Genomic DNA, 22,035 nt, shown 5'->3' with positions numbered 1-22,035 from the left:
ATTTACCTTTGAGCGCAGAATCCAAAACTAATCTCAGTTTTTCTCTCAGTTATCTGAATTTTGAAATATCTGGGATTATAGTAATTCGGGACTATTATCGTCAAGAGTAATCTTTTACACTTAAAACAATCCCAAATAAAAAGTAAAATTAATAAAACTTATATAAAAGTGTTTTTATTGATTCTGAATCTTGTTCTGAACTCGATTTATTTCCATTTTTAGGCTGAAAAATGATGAAAAATGACACTCTTCTATAGACCCTTAGATTATAGAAAAGTTTGAAAAAAAAGCTATTTAAAAAATAGTATACTTCCTCGGATAAATTCTACTCCCGTCGTTCTCGTGGAATTCGGAATCCTAATTCGAAAATCTCTTGAGATTGGTTGATAAAGATAGAAGTATCTTCCTTCGATTGCCTCGATCTTTCTTTTACGAGGCATGAAGTCATTAAATTGGCATTGAAATTGGAAAAAAATCATGATAATGTTGACTATTTGCTAGCACACCCCTATAGGATCACTACAAATTGAAGTAAAAAACCTTGGAGACCCTAGGGAAAGTAATTTCGTATTTCCTGCCCCTTTTTAACTAAGTAAGGTATCTTGTTCATTATTGATCATATCAAATCATACGCTAAAGGGTTGTAAATATGTGAGTATATACTATAAACGATTTTTTGGACAGTATTGTGCATGGCCGGCTCAGTCGAAGATTATTGCACGTCGAGTATGGATGTTTCAAAGGAATAAATTCCCAATATTTTACATTTTTACTACCTAAAAAGGAAAAACGCTTCGAAAGCAACCAAGAAAATTTGCAATGTATACTGGGCCGGCCGATACTCTTTCGGTTCGTGTTGTACAACAGTGTTTCTATTGATTTTCCCTGCTCAATTTTTCCCTCTACTGTGAGCAGCTCGGTCGTTTGAAGCTGGCGATCGAACAGAAGAGGACATCATTTATGAATAGGAAACAATAAGACATCATCAAGACAACGCCAAACTGCAAATATTTTTGATGACGCGCCATGAGCTCGGATGGGAAGTTTTTATGCATCCACCCTATAGTTTTGACCTGGGAACAGGTGACTACGACCTGTTCCTATATATGGCCAATGCACTTGGGTGTACAAGTTTGGCCTCAATAGAAGGGCATTATAAAGTTGGATTCTCTTTGGGAACAAGTTATCGAAGAGAAGGGGGCATACTTGGTTTAAATCGGATGATTGTTACACTTCTTATTAAGCATTTAAATGATGTAAAAAATAAGAAATTACTTTTTCCCCAACCTATTATTATACATATTAAAAATAAATCTTGAGTAGATAATATTGATAAAATGGCTATACTATATTCCAACTAAAGTTAGTTTTACATGCTGGCCAGTCCAAGTATCTTATAAATGGCTGATTGGGGAAATAATAAGTTCTGTAATTGAATAACAAAAAAACAACTACGTTGAATATACTTAGCGGTCCTCCTAGTTACAAAACATCACAGGAAAAGTTGGATACAATTTCTTCTTTATCCTCTCTATTACATTTTTACCTTAGTTACTATGTCAAAAACTAGTTTTTAATAAAATAATTTAATCTTCCAAAGAAACATTTACTTCAATATTGTCATAATCATACCTCTGAGAAGAAGAATATGTCAAGAGTACTGAATATCCTTCGTTCCATCGACTTTAAATCGTAAGATGACTGTGTAAACCTTAATAAAACATATATTTTTCAATACTTGTGTTTATATTCCATATTATTTAAGATGTCCAGCCCATTGTAACATCCTTGGAAGGGTTCATGCGAATAAATGTGGATCTAACGGAAATTCTACAGAATATGCATTTGAAGTAAGATACTTGAAAAATTTGACTTACTTAACGACTCATTAAAGTTTGAATATGGAATGGATAAAATAAAGAGGAATCTTTTATAAATATATTTTTTTAATACAATATATATAGATGGCATCCTCGAATGTTCGCTATGGTCCGGGAGTAACATCCGAAGTCGGAATGGATTTTGAAAATATGAAATCACAAAATGTTGGAGTATTCACGGATGCCAATTTAATTAATCATCAAGTTATGTCACGAACATTGGACTCCCTTACTAAATCAAGGATCAACTATAAGGTATATGACTCGGTTAGAGTAGAACCAACGGACACGAGGTAAATATCCCTCAGGATGGAAAACCTAACGTAATATACAATAAAAATAGTGTTTTTTAGTTTTAAGGATGCAGCTGAATTTGCAAAAATACAGAAATTTGATGCCATTTTATGTGTCGGAGGAGGATCTGTCATTGATACAGGAAAGGCTGCAAATTTGTATTCTTCTGATCCCGATGCTGACTTTTTAGATTACGTCAACCCTCCCATTGGTAAAGGACAACCGGTCACCATTCCTCTCAAACCGTTAATAGCTAGTAATAAATAATATAATTAAATTTCGAATAATTTTGTTAACTTTTTTTTGTAGTTCCGACAACGTCAGGAACCGGGAGTGAAACCACGGGGGTTGCCATTTTTGATTACGAGCCTTTGAAAGCAAAAACAGGTATTGCTAACCGGGCTCTAAGACCAACTTTAGGGTTAATTGACCCTTTGAATACTTTAACCATGCCAAAAAGCGTTGCTATTTATAGTGGGTAAGTTGTGTAGAGTTTTTAAACGGTGGAGGGGGATGCATCTACTTTGTTGTTACACACTAAAAGTGATCATTTGTCGAGGATTTGTCTATTCTTGAACAATATTTAATTTATAAGTTATAAAGTATGCCTACATATATATATATAAAGAGCTATGCATTTAAATAGTTTAAGAATCTCTGTTATAAAGTTAGTACCAAAAAGTACATTTTACAGTTTCACAAATTATAATTAATTAATTAATTACAGATTTGATGTTCTTTGTCATGCATTGGAATCATTTACTGCTCTTCGTTATGATGAGAGATCACCAAGACCACAAAATCCATTGCATAGACCCGCGTATCAGGGATCTAATCCAATATCTGATGTTTGGGCAAGAGAAACTCTTCGAATAATTGAAAAATACTTCTTGCGATCAATTAGGGACGCATCTGACATTGAAGCAAGATCAAATATGCATTTAGCTTCAACATTTGCAGGTACCTTTAATATACATAAAACATTTCATATTGAATAGTTATAGTTGTACTTGACCAATACCTTGATGATTATTGGCTTAATCCAAATATATAGCAATCGGCGAAGACTTTATCCATTGTTACTGATACATAAATCCTAGTTTTATTATGTTCAGTAATTTTCTTCTGAAACTCAAGTAACTTAACCTTAACTTACCTCTCTTAAAATATATTTAAATTTATGAAAATATTGTTAAATTATTTTGAATTTATCTTATTGGTTTTATACTAATTTTTATATTAATAAAAACTGTGTAGGACAGTTATGTTCTTCAGAATTAAGTCAAAAACAGCCAATCCGGTCAGTTTGAAATGTGGCTAACTGACAATTTTTTATAATCAATCCTTAAAATAGCTATATAATATTTTTCTTTTGAGTGAATCAAAATTGTGATAAATTAAGAATGAAAGAGTACATATATAATTATCCCCCCTCCCTTAGCGGCAATGATGTCTTCCAGGTGGCAGCGAAAGGCATGTCACCCATTGCAGATATAGTTCTCTGTCGTGGGGTCTCAGTGTTGGCTGAAAGTGGATTTGAGGGCCTTGGTGTTTATATGACGGGCACTGCAGGCTTTCCCCTATGCGACCAAAAGGTGCAGTCAAGGGGGCTGGCTTCAGGACTGTAGGAGATGGGTGTCTTTCATTATTGCCTTCAAAAGTGGCCTCTCTGTTCTCACTAGGCACTTTCCACCCACTTTTTTATTACTTTCTGGACAGTCTGATGTGAAACCTCGCAATCTCTTGCATGGACCCTCTTAAATAGATTGACCTGGGCTGTTTTCTCTCCTTCGGATCCAGTTTGGTCTTTTTGAGAGAGTCTTTCTTTTTCTCCAGCGTTTCGGACTTGCTGACGGCGTATATCTTGTTTAAGTGTAAAAATCAAAGTATTCGGATTTCAATGGTCCACTTGGTATACTTTACCAAGTAATGGCAGTTGTATTGTTTTTATTAAATTATACACCCATATAATTTAACCAGTCAATATCCAAACTTTAAACTGGAATATATTCCTATTGAGTCTAATTATTAATGCTTGTCTTGTAACATTATGAATCGAATGATGATTTTTAGAGTGAACACTAAAATTTAAAATATTTATTGAATTTATTATAATCCTATTAAGGAAACAAATTCATACAAAAAGATTAAGCCAATCAATGAATATTATGTACTTAATAAATACATTGAACATGGGTTAAACTTAAGAAAAAAAATACTTACTTAAGAGATGTGATCAAGAAGTGAATAGCATATGAGGGTTAAATATAGTTGAGATTATCATATCTAAACTAATCTCAATCAATAAACTTACACACAATTTGTACCAAATATACGATACAACATCATAAATAGTTAATTTTAAATATAGCTGCCGATTTGGAAGCAATCAATTGTTGTTTTTGTCTGTTTTTTGGGCAAAATAAGTCGGTTATCGGCCCTTTAATTAGTCCATATCAGTCAAAATCTAGTTAATAGTGCATCAAGTGATGTACTTCTAACAATAAGGGTCGCAAGTAATGATATTTGATTTGTTATTTATACAATTCAACAAACATTTTGGCTCAGAGCAGGGGGTGTCGGATTTTGCATTTTTTTTTCAAAAATCCATAGCTATTCTCAAAAAATTTTATAATTAAATTTTTGGTAAAAACCAATTCAAAATTAAATTTGAAATATAAAAAAAAAATATAAAGTTCAAAAAATTTATTTTTTCAGAAAAAAATTCAAAAATTAAACTCAAAAAAAAAAATCTAAATCCACATCTGTTCAAAAAATATAAACATAGTTATTCAAAGAAAAATGAATAATTTAAAAAAACAATTCAAAAACTTACAACTGTTAAAAAAAAATTGGAAGAAAATTTCAAAATTAACTTTTTCGGAAACAATTTTCAAAATTTCTAGCTTTTCACAGAAAATTAAATTTTTTGTAACTCTAACATGCCAAGGAACTACGTTTTCAACGTTTGTTCCTCCTTCCGGTCTCCGATACAGGCAAAGATTGATGCTGAAGGCGGGTACATCAAATAAGCTCCTCTTCAAAATTTATGTGTATAAATCAAGGCAATTTTAAGGAAATCCGCTGATAAATGTGGCCATTTTAACAATTTAAAGATTTTTGAAAAAATGAGCCGATTTGATATTAACACGCTGTAATTAAAAAAACTTATAATCAAGTGAATGGACTATGTTAATGCTGATATCAAAATTTTAATATTGTAGCTTCAACATTAACGAAGATATAGGGACTTAAATATTACATTTTAATTGTTTGTCCAGTTAATGCTCTGGGTTAACGAAATAACTTCGATTTTTAAATAAAAAAAGTAAAGGAATTGTTAAATGTTTGTATCAAGTCTAGAAATATTAACAATACAATACAAACGTTGTTGTTAATGATCTTTTTAAGTGTAGATATGTTTAAAAATACCTATAAATAGCTAAATATGTATAAACTACCCAAAAAAAAAAAAAAAATCAGGAAGATAAATCACTTTAACGGTAAATTCAAGTCAAAATGAGTGGTTTTGATTTCATATCGTACCCCTGATTCAACAGGTCATAAACAAAAACATATTTCCTATTATATTAACCAATAAACATTGGGCAGGTACAAAGTGGCTCCGTCAACCATGTACATAGGGCAAAAAAAATCTCTTTTGATTTATTTCATTTTTGGACCATATTAATTAAATGACCTTTTAAGATAAAAAAAAACAAACAAATCGACATCTTGTATCATTTACTTATTTTCAAAAAAAATCAATTTGCAGATATTGAATCTAATATTTCGAACAATTTAATTTTAAAAAAGCATTTGTAATAGCATAATACATGCAGTTCATCAAAAATAAAATAAAAAATCTTAAACCGGGGACAGCAAAATAGCCTTCTTTTTTATATTGCGTGACAATCAAACTATATAATTAGTAGCGGAGTGGCCTTAGTTACATTTTGAAGGCTAGATAAGTGAGGAACGTGCATTTGCCGTCCAAAATAAATATTGCCAAAAAATGGTTAGACAGAATCTCTATTAATAATAAAAAGCTGCACTCCGAGGTATTTATGATAACATGAACTCTTGTTCCTTCAATCTAAAAGGTAGGTTATTCCTTTATGAAAATTAGGACATTTCATTATGTGACCATAAGTTACAATTTGAGTATTCAGTAAGTTAGAATACAATTTGACAGAATTGAGTAAAACATTTTTTTGTTTTTTTGCAAAAAAAATCTAGCAAATTGTAACATGGAAAAGTAATATTGATTAAAATGAAGAGCATCTATCAAGTAAAAATAATTTATAAACGTATGGAAAAACATCACGGGGTGCTCTGAATATACCAATTTGGTATACAAAAAGAAAAAAAGGGTGATATACAGGTTAGTACATAGAAATCGTAACACTTACTAATTCATTAACTAATGAAGGTTTAGTGATTAAAATATATTCATATTTCGTTATATTAAAGCATTAACAATTAGTTACACAACAAAAAATCTGAGCTCTCTATCTTACGTAACAGTTGAGACAATGACACTTTAATGTGATCGACATATTTACATTTGGGCACTTCATGCAGTTGGGTGTCTCCAGGACCACCCTCTACGCTGTCAGCAAGTCCGAAACGTTGCAGAAGAAGAAGGGTCCCCTCAAAAGGCCAAAATGAACCTAGAGGAGTTACTGAAAACAGCTCAGACCAATGAGTCATCAAGTCCATGAGGACCCAATGCAAAAGATCTCGGTGTTTCACACCAGGCTGTTCAAAGAACTATCAAAAATGAGTTGAAAGAGCCTTTTGAGGGGGGAGAGGCCATTTTTTACACGAGGGATGAAGGAACCCCATCTTTTTCATTGCAAACTCCTTTGAATGAGTCTTTTGAATTCTTTTTTGACACTTTTGGCCGCCCTACAGTAGGGGACATCAGCCCCCCCCCCCCAAGTACAAAATATTGCCTTGATGATATGATAAAAATGTTTTACCTATAATAAAAACACACTGCATGAAATATTTTTTTAATTTCTAATAAATTCTACCGGGCCCATACTAAGCCCTTCATTAAATTTCAATGCATTCTTTTTGTTCCACTATTTTCAACTATTGAATTGTTCTGAAATACCAAGCTTGGTTAAAGAAATCAACTTTTTCAGTTTCTCTTGCCTCACCGCTTAATACTGCTTTGACTCCGTTATCTTACTCGAATTTATATAAATCAAAATATATTTTACAACATTCTCTAAAGAATTTAAATAGCAAAAGTCATTTGTTAAATTTATCATAACGTTTATAGTGTTACATTTTTATTAATTATTGTTAATGTAATGCCTTTTAACACCTTTAGTGTATACTAACAAAAGTCTTGATTATCTCTCCTCCTAATTTACAATAATCAAAGTTTTGTATTTAAAACGCCCACTAACATGTCATTTATGTATGTTGATAATAAAATATATATTTTTGTAATTAGTAGTTTCAAACAAATCATAATATTGTAAAAAAAAGCAACCATTTAACATTTCAAGCAATTACTAAGATAATAATAATTATTTTGTCCTCGATTGAATAAAATACCTGTAACTATGAGGTGAGTTAAAAAAAAACTTTCTGGATCAGAAATTATAAAAAAAAGAAAATGTAATTATATTATTTTATTTATCATAAATAAACACAGGCCAATGTTTCATAGGAATTAGTTACTCAATTTAAAGCTATGTATTTAAAATTCTGGGATTGGATCAAGTACCCAATAATATTTAAAGTCTTTTTTGACCTATTAAAAGTAACTGTGCCCACATATAGTCTTTCAAATAAAATCTAATAATTTATAATTATTTCATTGTGACGCATTTTTTTGCAAATTCAATTGCAATTTGCGATAGCAACTCCCAAGGATTAACCAGAATCATCCTAGTTGATAGAAACGGTCGATTGTCAAAGAATGTAAAATATGTAAGCTAGACTCAATATTGAGAAAATGCGTCTAGCTCCATTTTGTGTTGACGGTCTACTTATCTTTTTGGTTATTGGTGATTTAAGTTTTAAACATAGAGATTTATAACTGTTTAAGTTACTTTTTTTGTAATGGAGATTTTACAAGAGGTATTGAGTATTTACTTCGAGTATTTGTCAAATATGCAAATGATCATAGTTAATATTGTGTCATTCCTTATTTATTTGGTCGAGTCCAGTTTTAGAGCAGGTCCTACCAGTCCTTGGGACGACCGGTCTTTAGGACTGTAATTACTAGAACTTATTAAAAATATAGTTGAATGACGTCTTGAAGTATCGAACTTTATAAGTTTTTAGGACTGATATACAATACTAAACTGAACGGGACCAAGACTGAAGACTGGACGGAACTACTCCAGTCTTCAGTTTTAAATAGGGACCGAAACAACACTAATACAAATAAATTGAACGAAAACGAAAGTTCTTGCTATATATTATCTTTGAGCCAACGAGGTTATCTCTATATTGATAAAATCATAGCTTCAAATCTTAAATTAATGATTATTCTCCTTTGATTTTATGACTGGCTAATAAATGGACTTATAGGATTCATTCAAAAAGAAGATTTTTTACATTAAATATTATTATTGCCTTATCTCAAATTAACAATGATATATATACCCATAAGATTTAAAAAAAGAATTTTTTATTAACTCAAATTTCAGACTTTCAGGTATCCAGTCAAATATTTTTAAACTTTCTGGTTTAATTTTTCTTAGAGCTATGAATCTCTGAAAAAAACCCACACATATTCAATTTTAAACAAAAATAACTCAATTTCTAAATATGATATATAAAATTGCAAAAACTTTAAATCTTAAAATTAACGTAAAAGAACAAAACTATATAACCTTTTGTGAAGATCTTGAGGGTGATTGGAAATAATTAAGACCATATTTGGACACAGGGGAACCAATTCTATATTCATTATGTTTGGCTCTTGTGACTTTTTTCTATTGAAAAGTTTAATTGATCATCTTAAATTAATAATAAATAGGAGTTGGCTTTGGGAACGCAGGAGTTCATTTGTGTCATGGATTGTCTTATTCAATTTCGGGATTAGTACGCTCTCATCAACCAAATGGGTACAACATTCCACATCCAATTATTCCGCACGGATTATCTGTTGTAATTACGGCTCCATCAGTTTTTGAATTTACAGGTAAGAATTAATTTTGGGTTATTATGCTTTCTAAACCTGAGCTGTAGTACTAGAAGTCAAAAAAACTCCAAAGTGCAGCCATGTGCTCTTCGGACTCAGAGTTTTTTTTAATAGCTCGAATTTTAACACGGATTTTTTTGATAAATTTAAGGTCCCCTGGATTCCAGAATTTTTCACATACAATGGATGAAGTAGGTATTTAATCATATGCCTTGAAAGTGTGCAAACTGATAAAGAGTTTCTATGGGAGTGGTGTCCCGCTACTGGTTAGACCTCAATGTGTTTCTTCTTAAGGCACTCCGTCGTTCCTATGGCCGTTTCACGACATTATCTTTCCATAGCATGACCCATTTTCAATGCTCCTCTTTGAGATAAGGAGGCTGTCGTCCAAGGTTTCCCGGAGGATGTACGTACATTCGATACGGTGAAGTTATCCTTTCCTCTTAGCTAAGAAATACAGTTAAAACATAATGTTCCACTCCCACGCTTGACCCTTGAAATTTTGTTCTTGGTGTTATAATTAGCTTTTTCCCTTCAATTATTTTCTTTCTTAACATAAACTTTCCATTAAAAGTATAGACTGATCTTTTCTTTGTCAGTGTGCAAACTTACAAAATCGGCAAAGGATCAAATGCTAATTTTTATAAATACAATGTGTACAAGATGAATTTAGTCAAATTTATTGTAATTTTCATGTACTGCATGTCCTCTTTTTTCTTCTTGTCTTCGGCGACCAGGTACTAATTAAATAAATATCAGGGTTTTTTAAACACTGTTGCATGCCAAATCAAGTACATATTATGTATTAAATATTACAAATAACCAAGTTCAGAGTATCTCTAACAACCGGTCCCAGGAAAAGGAGAAAAACTGACAAAAAGAGCCAAGTGGAAAAATGGTACAATTCTTCATACATGACATTGTTTAAAAGAAAAACTATATTTTACCATCACCTTTAAAGAATCCTACAATATAACAAAGAGGGATATGCTGGGCTACAATAAAAACATTAAAGAAGTTACCAGCCTACATTCTACTCTCAAGCGAGTTCGAATTAATCCATCTCTCTAAAAAAGTTCTGGTTGATCTTACACAGTGATTATAAGCAATATCAATATATCATAGTCTTAGTTCTCCTCTGTTTTCGACGAACACCGCCAAGAAGAACCTCGAGTCTGTCGATGCCCAGAAGGATCTTAGACCTATTTGAGTGGCACCATTACCAGCTGAACTTTGTTGATAATAAAATATATCTTGAAATATTTTGATCGTAGAGGATAAGTCATCACAAGTAACATTAAAAGACTCTTCAATACACCTTTTTAAGTAGTATCACTCTACTGAAGTCGTAAAATAGGTGCTGTGAGGTCTCCAAGGCCTTGCAACAGAATGTACCATTTCTATCTTCGTCCTTCACCGCAGATTTATTTACGAAGATTGACGAGGTTGCCATCCTATAGCAGAATCCTCTTTCCTTGGAGTTCATAAAATGATTCCTAAAAAGCTAGCTCGAGCTGTTTAAAACACCATCTACTAGGTACCAGTCAAGGAGCAGTGATCGATTCCTTACTATGTTAGTAGATGTTTATTTTATGTGGCCACCCTGGATCGTCTTCTGCTTTTAAATAAGGATATTCATTCTAGAGCTATACAACATGGGTTCTACTCTCTTCAATTATCCTTGCAATCGTTTTAAAATTTAAAAAAATATTCAGGATATTAAATACAGCAAGAAATAATCATGTTGCCCTTATTTTATGATAAGATAACTAATGTATTTATGGTGGAACGACGTAGTGCAATGGAATACACAAGAGAATTTATTCGCTTGAACTCAATTTGCGTAGGTGTGTGCCCCTGTCGTTCCTAGAGAAGGGAATATACATTATGTATGTATAAGGACTTCAAAGAAGAAACTAGTTCATATGGAATTTATGTAATACTATAACGTTTACTTATACTTAATCAGTGGAACTCTATCTAACAATTTAAAAAAAAGTGTTTTCGACAAGCTACCTCTATTACAAGATAATTGATGTAGAAAAAAAAATCTCCCTGTATAATTGGTGTTATTCCTCGTTAAAAAGATAAAATATTATATGTTAATACATATTTCATATAGGTTTCGATAAATATAACTTATATCATATATTTAAATGTATCAGCTGGAAAAAATTATGCCATTTTTTCTAGTCAGTCCCTTTTCTTTTTAATCATAGACATTCTCCCCAAAATCCCCAATTAAATATGAAATTGAATTATATTATTTTATTTTTATTAACTTATTTTTTGTAAAACAAATTAACTTATTCACAAATATTTTTGTGCAGAGGTAATTTATTCGAGTAATTTGACAGTTTCATGTCGAAAATGAGCTATAATCAGTTATCAATCAAAAATTATAATTAGCAAAAATCTTATATGAATTATATGAACCTTCTTAGAGCTTAGATTTGTAGTAATTGCCGAAAGCTTTAGCTCCTTTTCCATTTGCTTTATTGTAGTTTGGAATTACAGCTATACATTGAGCGAACCAATTATCTAATTCTTTATATTCAGACAGACACACAACGTCAGCAGCTTTGATAGTACTATAAGTTGATATCCAAGCAATATCCGCAATGGTTAAATGATCTGTACCAGCTGCATATCCAGTTTCTTTGACCATATCATTAGCCCAACCCAATACTTCTTTTAATTTTTTAATTGTCTCCGGTTTTACTTCCTCTTTACCAAAAATCTTAGGGAACACCACATCAACAAAACTCTTGTAAAAGACACAACTGTCAAAATCCAATCTCTGATTGACCCTGGCAAGTACTTTTGGTTCAAGAGGATATAGTTTTTTTGATTTATCAAACTGTGTTGCAATATATGAAGCAATGGCTCTACTCTCGTTCATAACGAAGTCACCATGCTTAAGAACAGGGATACTATGCTGTGGATTGAGTGCTAGAAATTCAGGTTTCATGTGATCACCAATCATCAAGTTAGTCTCTATAACTTCATATGAAATTCCAGCGACTTCAGCAGTCATGAAAGCAATCCTGCATGGAGGAGAGCCATCCATTCCATAAATTTCAACGGCACTCATACTTATTTTCTCAATCAGAACGGTCCTAATTACTCAATGTCAGAATAATAACTAATAGGAATTTATTTAGAAAGATAATTGATATTATGAGGCCCAAAGCTAACTTAAATGACACTCATTTAATAGCCAATAGCTGGCGAGAACGTAATATATGTACACTATATGCATAGCAGAGTGTTATCTATCAATTTATTTGAAACAAACTTACAAACTGTATTCATATATACATTGACTCTATTATCTATACTTAAGTGTTTACAATGAACTGAGAAATGGAAACATTTGTGTGTTGTCTCATACGAGGATCGTTTGAAAAGTCCGTGCAAAGTCCGAGATATCGCACTTCTGACGCGTATCGAGGTTATGTTTAGTTAGTAGCATCTTTTGGAAGAATACACACCAACTTTTAGCCAGATCGGTTTATTTCTTTATGTTTGGCATTCGTTTGCACCGAGGAAGTGGAATGACTTTCAAAATATGGGCGAAAATTAATTTCATGTGTTGATTAAAAAAAGTTGACCTGTGAAATTCATAAATTACAGATTCTTATTAAAACTATTTAATTTCAGTGTCCAGCCTATCACAGGCCTCTTTTTTAGTATACATTCGACTATTTGAATCTAATAAATGTGCGTTTATTCCATAAAAATATGACAAATGCCCTTATGAGTTTATGTTATACCATTGTAGTGATTTCTCCGTTATTCTAGCCCATTTGTACCGTATGCCCTTCCGCTTCCGCTTACAGGTTTCTAATATTATATGGCTAAGGTGATCTCCTCAAAACATTCTTCAAATTTTCAGGGGTACCTCGTCAATCTTAAGTTTCTTTTATTTAGTATACTGAAATGTCATATTATTTGAATCTATATATACAAGAAGAATTGCGATAAATCCTGAATTAGTGTTGAGTTCTACGAAAGTAACAGTTTATACTAATACCTTGATAAATAATTGGAATTCAGTCTTCCCTGAATCAGAAAAATGATGACATGCTCAATTATTCCAACTCTTATATTTCAAAGACACTTTCTTTGAGCAATTTGATGGGTTCTGCCTTTTATTAATCCCTGAGGAAGAGGAATTTCAAATAGGGTACTTCAGTTATTTCTATTAGTTATTGACTATATGTTTACTATTGCGCAAAAAAAGTAGCTAAAAGAGGAGCCAGATAGAAATTGTGGGCATGTTCATTTACCTCAACAAACTTTGCATCCTTATATACTGGGCGTTCCATTGAAATCTTACTAATACAATAATTAATGAGAGGGATTAAAATTAATTCATATTTCGATATATTAGAACATAAACAATTAGTTACAAAACAAAACTAACTTGAGCTCTCTAGCTTACTTACAAGTTGACAAAATGACACTTGAACGTGATCGACGAATTTCCATTCGCACATTCCAGGCATTGAGGCGTCTCTAGGACCTCCGTCTACACCTTCAACAAGTCTGAAACGTTGGAGAGGGAGAATAATCAATAAGGCTAAAATTGGAATCGTAGGAGTTTTAGAAAACAAATAAGGCCAATCCCCTGAAGCCCATGAGGTCACATATAAGAGATCTCGGGGTTTTACAACAGACTGTCCAAAGACCTATCAAAAAATTGGGTGGAGATGCCACTTTTGACAACAATAAAGAAAGAAATCCATCTCCTTCGTTGCAAGACTCTTTTGAATAGTCTTGAGTTCGTTTGAACTCTTTTTGACACTTTTACCCCCCCCCCTACCTCCGTAGCCCTGATGCAACCCCCTCGAATACTCCTTTTGGGAAGTATCTACAGCGGGTGCCAGACCATCCTCCTCCTGGAAGTTATCATTGCCGCTAAAGGTGGCTACATTAATTATTAAAAGCGCTCAGATATCCATCTATTTATAGAATTAATTTTGTTGAAATTCTACTGTTAAAAATATACATTATATATTGTTGAAGTTTAAAATTAGGAGTGTTCAGATTTTAATAGAGCACTCGGTATCTATAAGTACTTTTTTTTGTTAAGCACTGAAACGTATTTAGGTTTATTTCCTTCCTCTTATGGCTGTTTGCAGATAATCTAAAGAAATATTATTACAGCTAAACTGCTCTCCTTCTAAACATGCTTGAAATTATCAAGAATACAAGGCTAATTTTCAATGTCTTTTATTTTTCTAAAGACAGATAATATTTTATACAACCGTACATATGTACATGAATTATTTGATTTTAATTTCTCAAGTATGAAACTTTTTAATTTAGGAGCAGTGCATAGAGAAAAGCATTTAGAAGCAGCACAACTTTTGGGATATGGAAAACCAAACGCGAGTCTTGACGACGCAGGTAAGATTTTAGCTGATACTATTCGTACATACATGCAAGAAACAGGAATAGAAAATGGATTATCAGAGCTTGGATTCACGAGTGAGGATCTCAATTCACTCGTTCAAGGAGCATTACCGCAGGTAAAAAAATTCCCTTTGTGTTTATACAGTTAGCATACTATTAAATTAATTATTCATTCTTTCAATATATAATATTTATACTTTTTTTATACCTCATAACTTAACTCATGTATATTTGATATAATATTGTTGAAGGATTTGAGGTAACAATTCAGATCCACAATTTACTATAGACAACTCGTACATCAATTCAGACCTTTGGAAATTCTTGAACGTAAATATATGTTAAAAACGTAAAGAATAAATAAAAATTGCACAATTTTTACAAGTTTTCCATAAAATGTAATTTTGCTTTGCAAATGGAAGAATATTTAAGGGTGAATATTATATAAATCATTAATATACCGTACAAAAGACGCATCTCCTTAAATATCTCATTGAATCAAATAATTTCATAGAGTGCTGTGTAGGCCCTTATTTAGGACAGACGACTGCAGTCCAGTTTAGTTTCCGCAAGGAACAGTTCAGTCACGCATTCAGTTGTAAAGACTAAAAAAGTTCCGTCTCTGATGACACCAATCAACCTTATTTTTTCTTTTTTTATCAGTTCTAGTACTGACCGCCCGAAGGACTGACGGTACTAAATACCGATTTCTTTTATTATCAACTTCATACAAATTCATAAGAATGAAGTATTTCCATGACTATGTTGCCTTTTTATAGGTACAAATTGTAGCTGGGTTATGTTGTGTCAGAGAAAAAACTGCAGTCCCGTCCAGTTCAGTACCGAATTCAATCCTAAAAACTAATATAGTTTGATTCTTGATACTTTCACTCAACTTTATTCATTTTTTAAAAATCATTTATAGCACTAATAGTCCAAAAGACCAAAGGTTGTGGTAGGGGAGTATAGTTTATATGTTTTGGTAGGATTTATTTAGAGAGCTCCATTTTGTTTTAGATTTTGTAGAAGAAGAAAATTCATTGTGGAATTTTTAAATGTTATAAATCATTTTAATAGAATTCATGTCAAAATATTCATTAATTCTTATTTATTGCATTTACCTGAGTTATCTAATAAAGGTCTTTAAAAAAAATAGAACAATTATGTGACTCAAATACCATTTCAAACTGTGTGTGAGGAGCAAAACTAACAAAAAATTAAAATTTCTTGGTCACAAGAGTGTCCATAATTAAATTCCCTTTTACTTTTACGTCATAAAATTTGAATATTGAAGTTTAAGATTTCGTAATCTATGTCAGAAATCTTGCAAAGTTGCTTTGTCCAAAAAATCTCCAAAGTTTTGGACTTGGTGACGGCGTAGACGGTTGTCCTGCAGACGTTCAACTGCTTGGAGTACACGAATGGAAATCTTTCTGTCATGTTCAAGTCTCATTTTCTCAACTTGTACCTAAGCTAGAGAGCTCAAGTTTGTTTTGTTTTGAAACTAATTGTTTATGCTTTAAAATATACAATATGAATTAATTTCAATCGCTTAAACCTCATAAATTATTGAATTAGTAAGTGTTCAGATTTCAATGGACCACCCGGTATATCAAAATCAATTACTGATGTATTCTGATACGAATTTAGTCTCCTGTATTTCCATTTTTTTCTTCTACATATGTCTTATTTTGATACAATAAAGCCTCTCCTTTAAAACTATCTTTTGTTTCCTTGTTATAATTTGTACTTACCTTCATTGGCCCTTCATATTGCAACATATATTTTTGATAAGGAAATACCTTTAACCCACAAAATATATGTTTATATGTGTGTATATACCTAGTTGCATGACGAAAAGCTTGATTTCTGAAGTGAATAGTACCATCAATCAATTCAACTTTCATTTGCTAGTAATTTCATATTATGACATCCTAATTTAAAATTATTTCATCACTTTTGTAAGGTGTTTGATCAAATGGAAACGTTATGTATTTTTTGATCAAGTTTACTGTTTTTTGGTAAATCCTAAGTTATGATAACATATGAGTAGTAGTCCAAGGGGGTTACATCTGGATAGGAGAGCAGTCACATGTTGATGTCCCAAAAGTACAAAAAGTTGTCTCTCTGGAAAACCTTAATCTTAGCTTCGTAATGACACGGAGCACCGTCTTGAGTGAAAACAAAGTTGTTCCCTAACTTTTTTCTGGCCCAATGTAGCACTTTCTTATGAAGAAGCTTGATGTTAATATCTGCATTGAGCTGCTTCATCCTCCCTGGAAAAATGGGAGGCACACTCCACAATGCATAAGACAGATGGTTCCGGCTGGATTTTTGTTCTGAGGACACGTCTCACTGAAGCTAATTGTCCAGATGCTTGGTTATATGTAGTAACTTTTCTGATTATTCATAGTGGCATCAAGGGTGAGGTCAAAGCTTTGCCTGAATTGTTGTTGGCAATGATAAAGTTTAGAATCTTCTATGCTCCTTTCAACCGTCTCAGCTTGCTCTGTTCAGAAATAACATGTATTTTTGTCCTTTTCCGTGATTTGTACCAATGTCATTGTGGATTGAAAATTATAAAATGTATACCACTAGATAAGAACAACCCTGAGTTACTAAATATGATACCTTATAGAGGAAGACTTTTTGTGAGGACTAATAATAGGGAAAAGATTTTAGCCCCTCTGTAAGGACAATGCAAGTGAATAATAATTAATATTTGAACAAACGAAGAGTCATTTAAAAAATATATAAAATTGTAAATTATTTTATTTTTTAATAATCCTATATTTTTTTTCAATCAACAGGATCGGGTCAACAAACTGAGTCCACGTTCACAAATTGAAGAAGACATCTATGATATATATAAGAACTCCATGGCAATCTATGGTTGATTTATTTTGTGGATGAATTCATGAAAATTGTATTATGATATGTACATGAAGACGAGGTTTATTCAATAAACAGTAATAAATCAAAGCAAATATTTATCATTTTATCTTATCATTGATTTATTTTTGTAAGCGTCATCTTTTTCTCATTAATGTTCCTTTTTTTTTATTAAAAAAAAGCATTTCTCAATGATAAGATAAGTAGTTGTATAATTTACAGTTCTTTAATAATCTTGAAAATAGAAATGTTAAAATAAAGAATACTAAGAAAGATTTTTGTCAATTAAATATGTGTTTTGAAGATAGGAAATCTGTCGTTCTTTAGCGTCAACACAAAATCAATCTAGTTCAAAAAGGAAAAATTAAATTTTATTTTTGACATCATAGAAACCAGGAGTTCTCAACAGTTTTGGGTGTTAGCCAAATTAGATAAATGGATCATATCTTAGGCCATACCAATGAAACACATTGCCTTTAATTTTATTGGACAATAAATAATATAAAAATGTTAAAAGCCAACCATTTGACAAACTTTTATGGTACAAAAGTATTTATTATATTTTAATAGTCGAACAAATATATATACTTAACAAAGAGGCATGTTGTAGGCTTGATATTAGAATTAAACAATTTACTTTTTGTATAGTATATATTTGGCTATATAAATCTAATAAATATTTATTTACATAAAAATATGACAAATGGCCTTGTGAACTTATGCTATGTGAGTAATTTCTCAGTTCTTCTGCCCTATTTGTAACGGGCGTGCTTGAGCGTTCTCTTAAGGGTTTATAGTATTATATGGGCTAAGTATACAAAGTTTTTTATTTAACTATTGTTATAAAAAAATCCACGGTTCGGACATGGTTTGCTGGTTGCCTGTTGAGAATAACTATATATAAAAGTCTTCCTTTAATGTATGAAACTTCATTTCAAATATAATCTATCAATTTATCAAAGGTTCATGATGATTAAATGGATTAATAGTTTGTTGATAAAATTTGCGATTATTTTTGGTTGAAGAATACAAATGTAATCCCTTCTTTATTTTGAGAAATATCGTGGTGGCTAACTTTTATGTTGATAAATCACAACATTTTTGATGTGTCAAGATAAATGTTATTTTTGTGGACAAAAGTCAAGAAAATATGAAATTTATCCTTTCTAAATAATGGTATTTTTTAGGATGATAAATGTATTAGTTGAGTGCAAATCTATTTATTTAAAAAAAAAAAAAAAAAAACATTTTTCCAAATTATATATATTGTCTACCTATTTCAAATTATAACAAACATTCTTAATTCAATTTAGAACAAGGTGGAATTGATTCCATAAAGTCAAAACCGAGGTCATATGCTTAACTATAAGGTCATGACTTAAAAAACAAGTTTTGAAAATGAAGAACAATAGATTTTTTCGATACGGGCGTTTGAAATTTATTTTACTCTGCAGTTCTTATTAACTCGCAAAATAATATAGAGGGGTGTGTATTGGCTTATTACAAAATATATATGTATCCAAATAAAGGAGATATTTAAAAATTTTTATAACATAAGTTTTGAAAAATTATGGACAAAATGACAAAGTAATTTAAATTTTACCCCATTTTTAATATATTAGACCTCCCCACTAAGACGAATTTCTATTACGACTAGTTCTGAAAAGTTGATATTTGGTAAGGAAATAAAGTGGACGACATTTTACTTTCCTAAGATGTCATCGTCATGTAGCACTGGTAGTTCAAACTTTGAAAAGAGACAAAACTGCTTTACTTTGTCAATAATGATTAGAATACATCATTAATCCTTATAATACATCAATTACTTAGGAGAACAACTAAAGGGGGGAATTTGATACAAATGAATTGAAGACAATAATCTAATTTATCCATACGCACAGAATCTAAAACTGATCTTAGTTATCTGAATTCTGAAATACCTGGGATTATCGTAGTTCGGGACTATTATCGTAAAGAATCATTTTTTACACTTAAAACAATCCTTAAATTAAAAGTAGAATTAATAAAACCTTTGTGAAAGTGCTTTGAGTGTTTTTATCGATTCTGTATCTTGTTCTGAACAAGAAATACTTCCATTTTTTGGCTCAAAAATGATGAAAAACGAGACTCTTCTTAAGAACCTTTCAACTTACTCATCATACATAGTGAAGAGGAATATCATAGTTTATATTATAGAAAAATTTTCAATGTGTAATTTAAAAAAATATATATTTAAAAATTATGCACTTCCAAGGATTTTTTTTTCCATTTTGTAGGGATCCCATTTCTTATAGGGTTTTATTAGCAAAATAGTCAACATTATTAAAATATTTTTTATTTTATTTCAATACCAATTTCATGACATCATGTCTCGTGAAAGGAAGATCGAGTCAATTGACGGAAGATAGTTCCAACTTGATCATCCATCTAAAGAGATGTTAAAATTCGGATTTCGAATTCCACGAGGGGCAATGGGAGTAGAATTCATCCAAGGAAAGCTACCAGATCTCATAAGGGAGTTGAGTGGACTTCTTCCTATTGAATGAGATATCAGGATCGAAATAATAAAGAAATTTATTCTCAATGAGTAGATTATTTTATTTTTCAAAATGGGATCACTTAAAGAATACAAAATAGAAAAAAAAATCCTTGGAGATGCATATTTTTTAAATTGATCTTTTTTTTATAAGAGTGTCTTTTTCATCATTTTCAGCCTAAAAATGGAAATATATCGAAGGAGCGGCTTTTATGACAATTTTGACAGACACCTCTGCAAAAAGAATATTAATAATAATTAATAACAAGCAGCTATTTTTAGCAACTCTAAATTGCCCACGCTATTGCCACGCTAGTGCTCGAGATTTTAATGTAATTAGCAATCAGAACAGTGCTTTTTATATTCCATAGCTGTTATCATTATACTTTCATTCTATAGGTAATGACATCTAACAAGTATAAAGTGACTACACGTGGATGTGCACATAAAAGATAAATTGTAACTCTGAGGTTAGTAACTTATAAGTAGAGTTGTATAAAATATGAACGCCGGTATATAAAAAATATAAGAACCCAAAAAATGACTTGGTAACTCTGACAATATGAAGAATATTTTGAAGGAGAGAAGCTTAGCTGTTATGATATTCCATTATATAAACAAAAGTTCCACTATGTATTTAGCAACGACATAGGCAGAAATTATTCTGTTTCCTCTTTATATTTCTTTCCGTCTTTCATGAGTACACGCTCTAGTGATTACAATATACTTGGATGTTTTCTCTTCTAAAATCCTTGTTGGAATCACTCAACGTAGAATTCAGCATTGACATCGGAGTATGTCCTTGTTTGTTACAGAGTGGTATTTGTGCTTCTTCTCATAGCAGCTTGCAGTTGATCTAATGAAACGTAATGTCAGCTAAGCTTATCTCCACCAAAACATTCTTCATATCTTCAACTATATTTATTTTCGGGTTTTTTTATTTAGCCTACTGGAAGGTCATATTTTCTACCACTCTATCTATAGTTCTGATATATCCCAGAATAACATCACAATAAATTTTTTGAATGCTTTGTATCTATGTAGAAAAACCCACATTTCATGTTCGTTTTTTTAAATGATGCAAGATATGAAAATAACACTCACCCAAAATCAAATATTTTTATTTAGATTTTTATTCTTATTTGGGGTGACTAGGAGTATAATTATAGCCACATAACATAGTGAAAGTGAAAAGAAAATTCCTTACTATTTTTTTAAGAAAAAAAATGTATTTTTTATGAGACCCTAAATCTTACAACTCTGTTTGTTGTTTACAATTATTTTCTTAAAAAGAGAAATTTGGATCAAAGTGCGCTTCATATTGGTTGGAAGAAGGTTTTTTATTTTTTTTTCATAGCATAATAATGATTTGTTATTGTTATGATGTCATAATGTTATTGAATGTATTTGTTTTTGTAAATAACATATATTGCCTAAGAAAAAGTTTGTATAAAATTTCAAAGTCAAGATATTAGTTGATAGTTTTAGAGTATTTCATGATACCCCTAGCTAACAAAAAGTATACTCTAAGTAGGGACAGAGCAAAGTACATCAGTACTTGTATTTAAAGTGTCCTTGAGTACTATAATTTAGTGTTATACTAACAGAGTGAGGACACAAAAATTGAAGAACAATTTTATTACATTTTTTTATATTACTTTAAATGACGAGTAAATTAATTTTGTTTTTATCCAATGGTTCTAAGTGTTAAAATGTCGGAGTAACAACAAAAAAAGCAATGGGTGTAAGCATCTCCTCGGCGCCGGTGTCAGTGACGAGAATGCTTGCAGAGACCGTCGGCATTTCCATACAGACTACCTACAAAAAGTATATTAAGG

General features: G+C 31.3%; 2 protein-coding genes across 2 annotated transcripts; one reads left to right on the top strand and one right to left on the bottom strand.

Moving 5' to 3' along the window:
- Positions 1 to 1,633: 1,633 nt before the first annotated feature.
- On the top strand, positions 1,634 to 17,803 carry T3dh (Type III alcohol dehydrogenase). Its single transcript, XM_040713221.2, has 9 exons — positions 1,634 to 1,692; positions 1,766 to 1,850; positions 1,965 to 2,173; positions 2,234 to 2,430; positions 2,484 to 2,652; positions 2,902 to 3,134; positions 9,184 to 9,348; positions 14,683 to 14,885; positions 17,580 to 17,803. The coding sequence occupies exons 1-9, from the start codon at positions 1,649 to 1,651 to the stop codon at positions 17,664 to 17,666; spliced, it is 1,392 nt and encodes a 463-aa protein (XP_040569155.1). The 5' UTR covers positions 1,634 to 1,648; the 3' UTR covers positions 17,667 to 17,803.
- Positions 11,607 to 12,512, bottom strand: LOC121118635 (glutathione S-transferase 1). The gene is made up of 2 exons (XM_040713222.2): positions 11,785 to 12,512; positions 11,607 to 11,723 (listed from the first exon to the last, which is right to left on the bottom strand). Exon 1 carries the CDS (start codon positions 12,440 to 12,442, stop codon positions 11,789 to 11,791), a length of 654 nt encoding a protein of 217 aa, XP_040569156.1. The 5' UTR covers positions 12,443 to 12,512; the 3' UTR covers positions 11,607 to 11,723; positions 11,785 to 11,788.
- Positions 17,804 to 22,035: the final 4,232 nt, after the last annotated feature.

Source organism: Lepeophtheirus salmonis, chromosome 5 (genome assembly GCF_016086655.4).
Source record: "Lepeophtheirus salmonis chromosome 5, UVic_Lsal_1.4, whole genome shotgun sequence".
Lineage (NCBI taxonomy): Eukaryota > Metazoa > Arthropoda > Copepoda > Siphonostomatoida > Caligidae > Lepeophtheirus > Lepeophtheirus salmonis.
The sequence above is the reverse complement of the archived record's forward strand: the minus strand, read 5'-3'. Positions and strand labels throughout refer to the sequence as shown.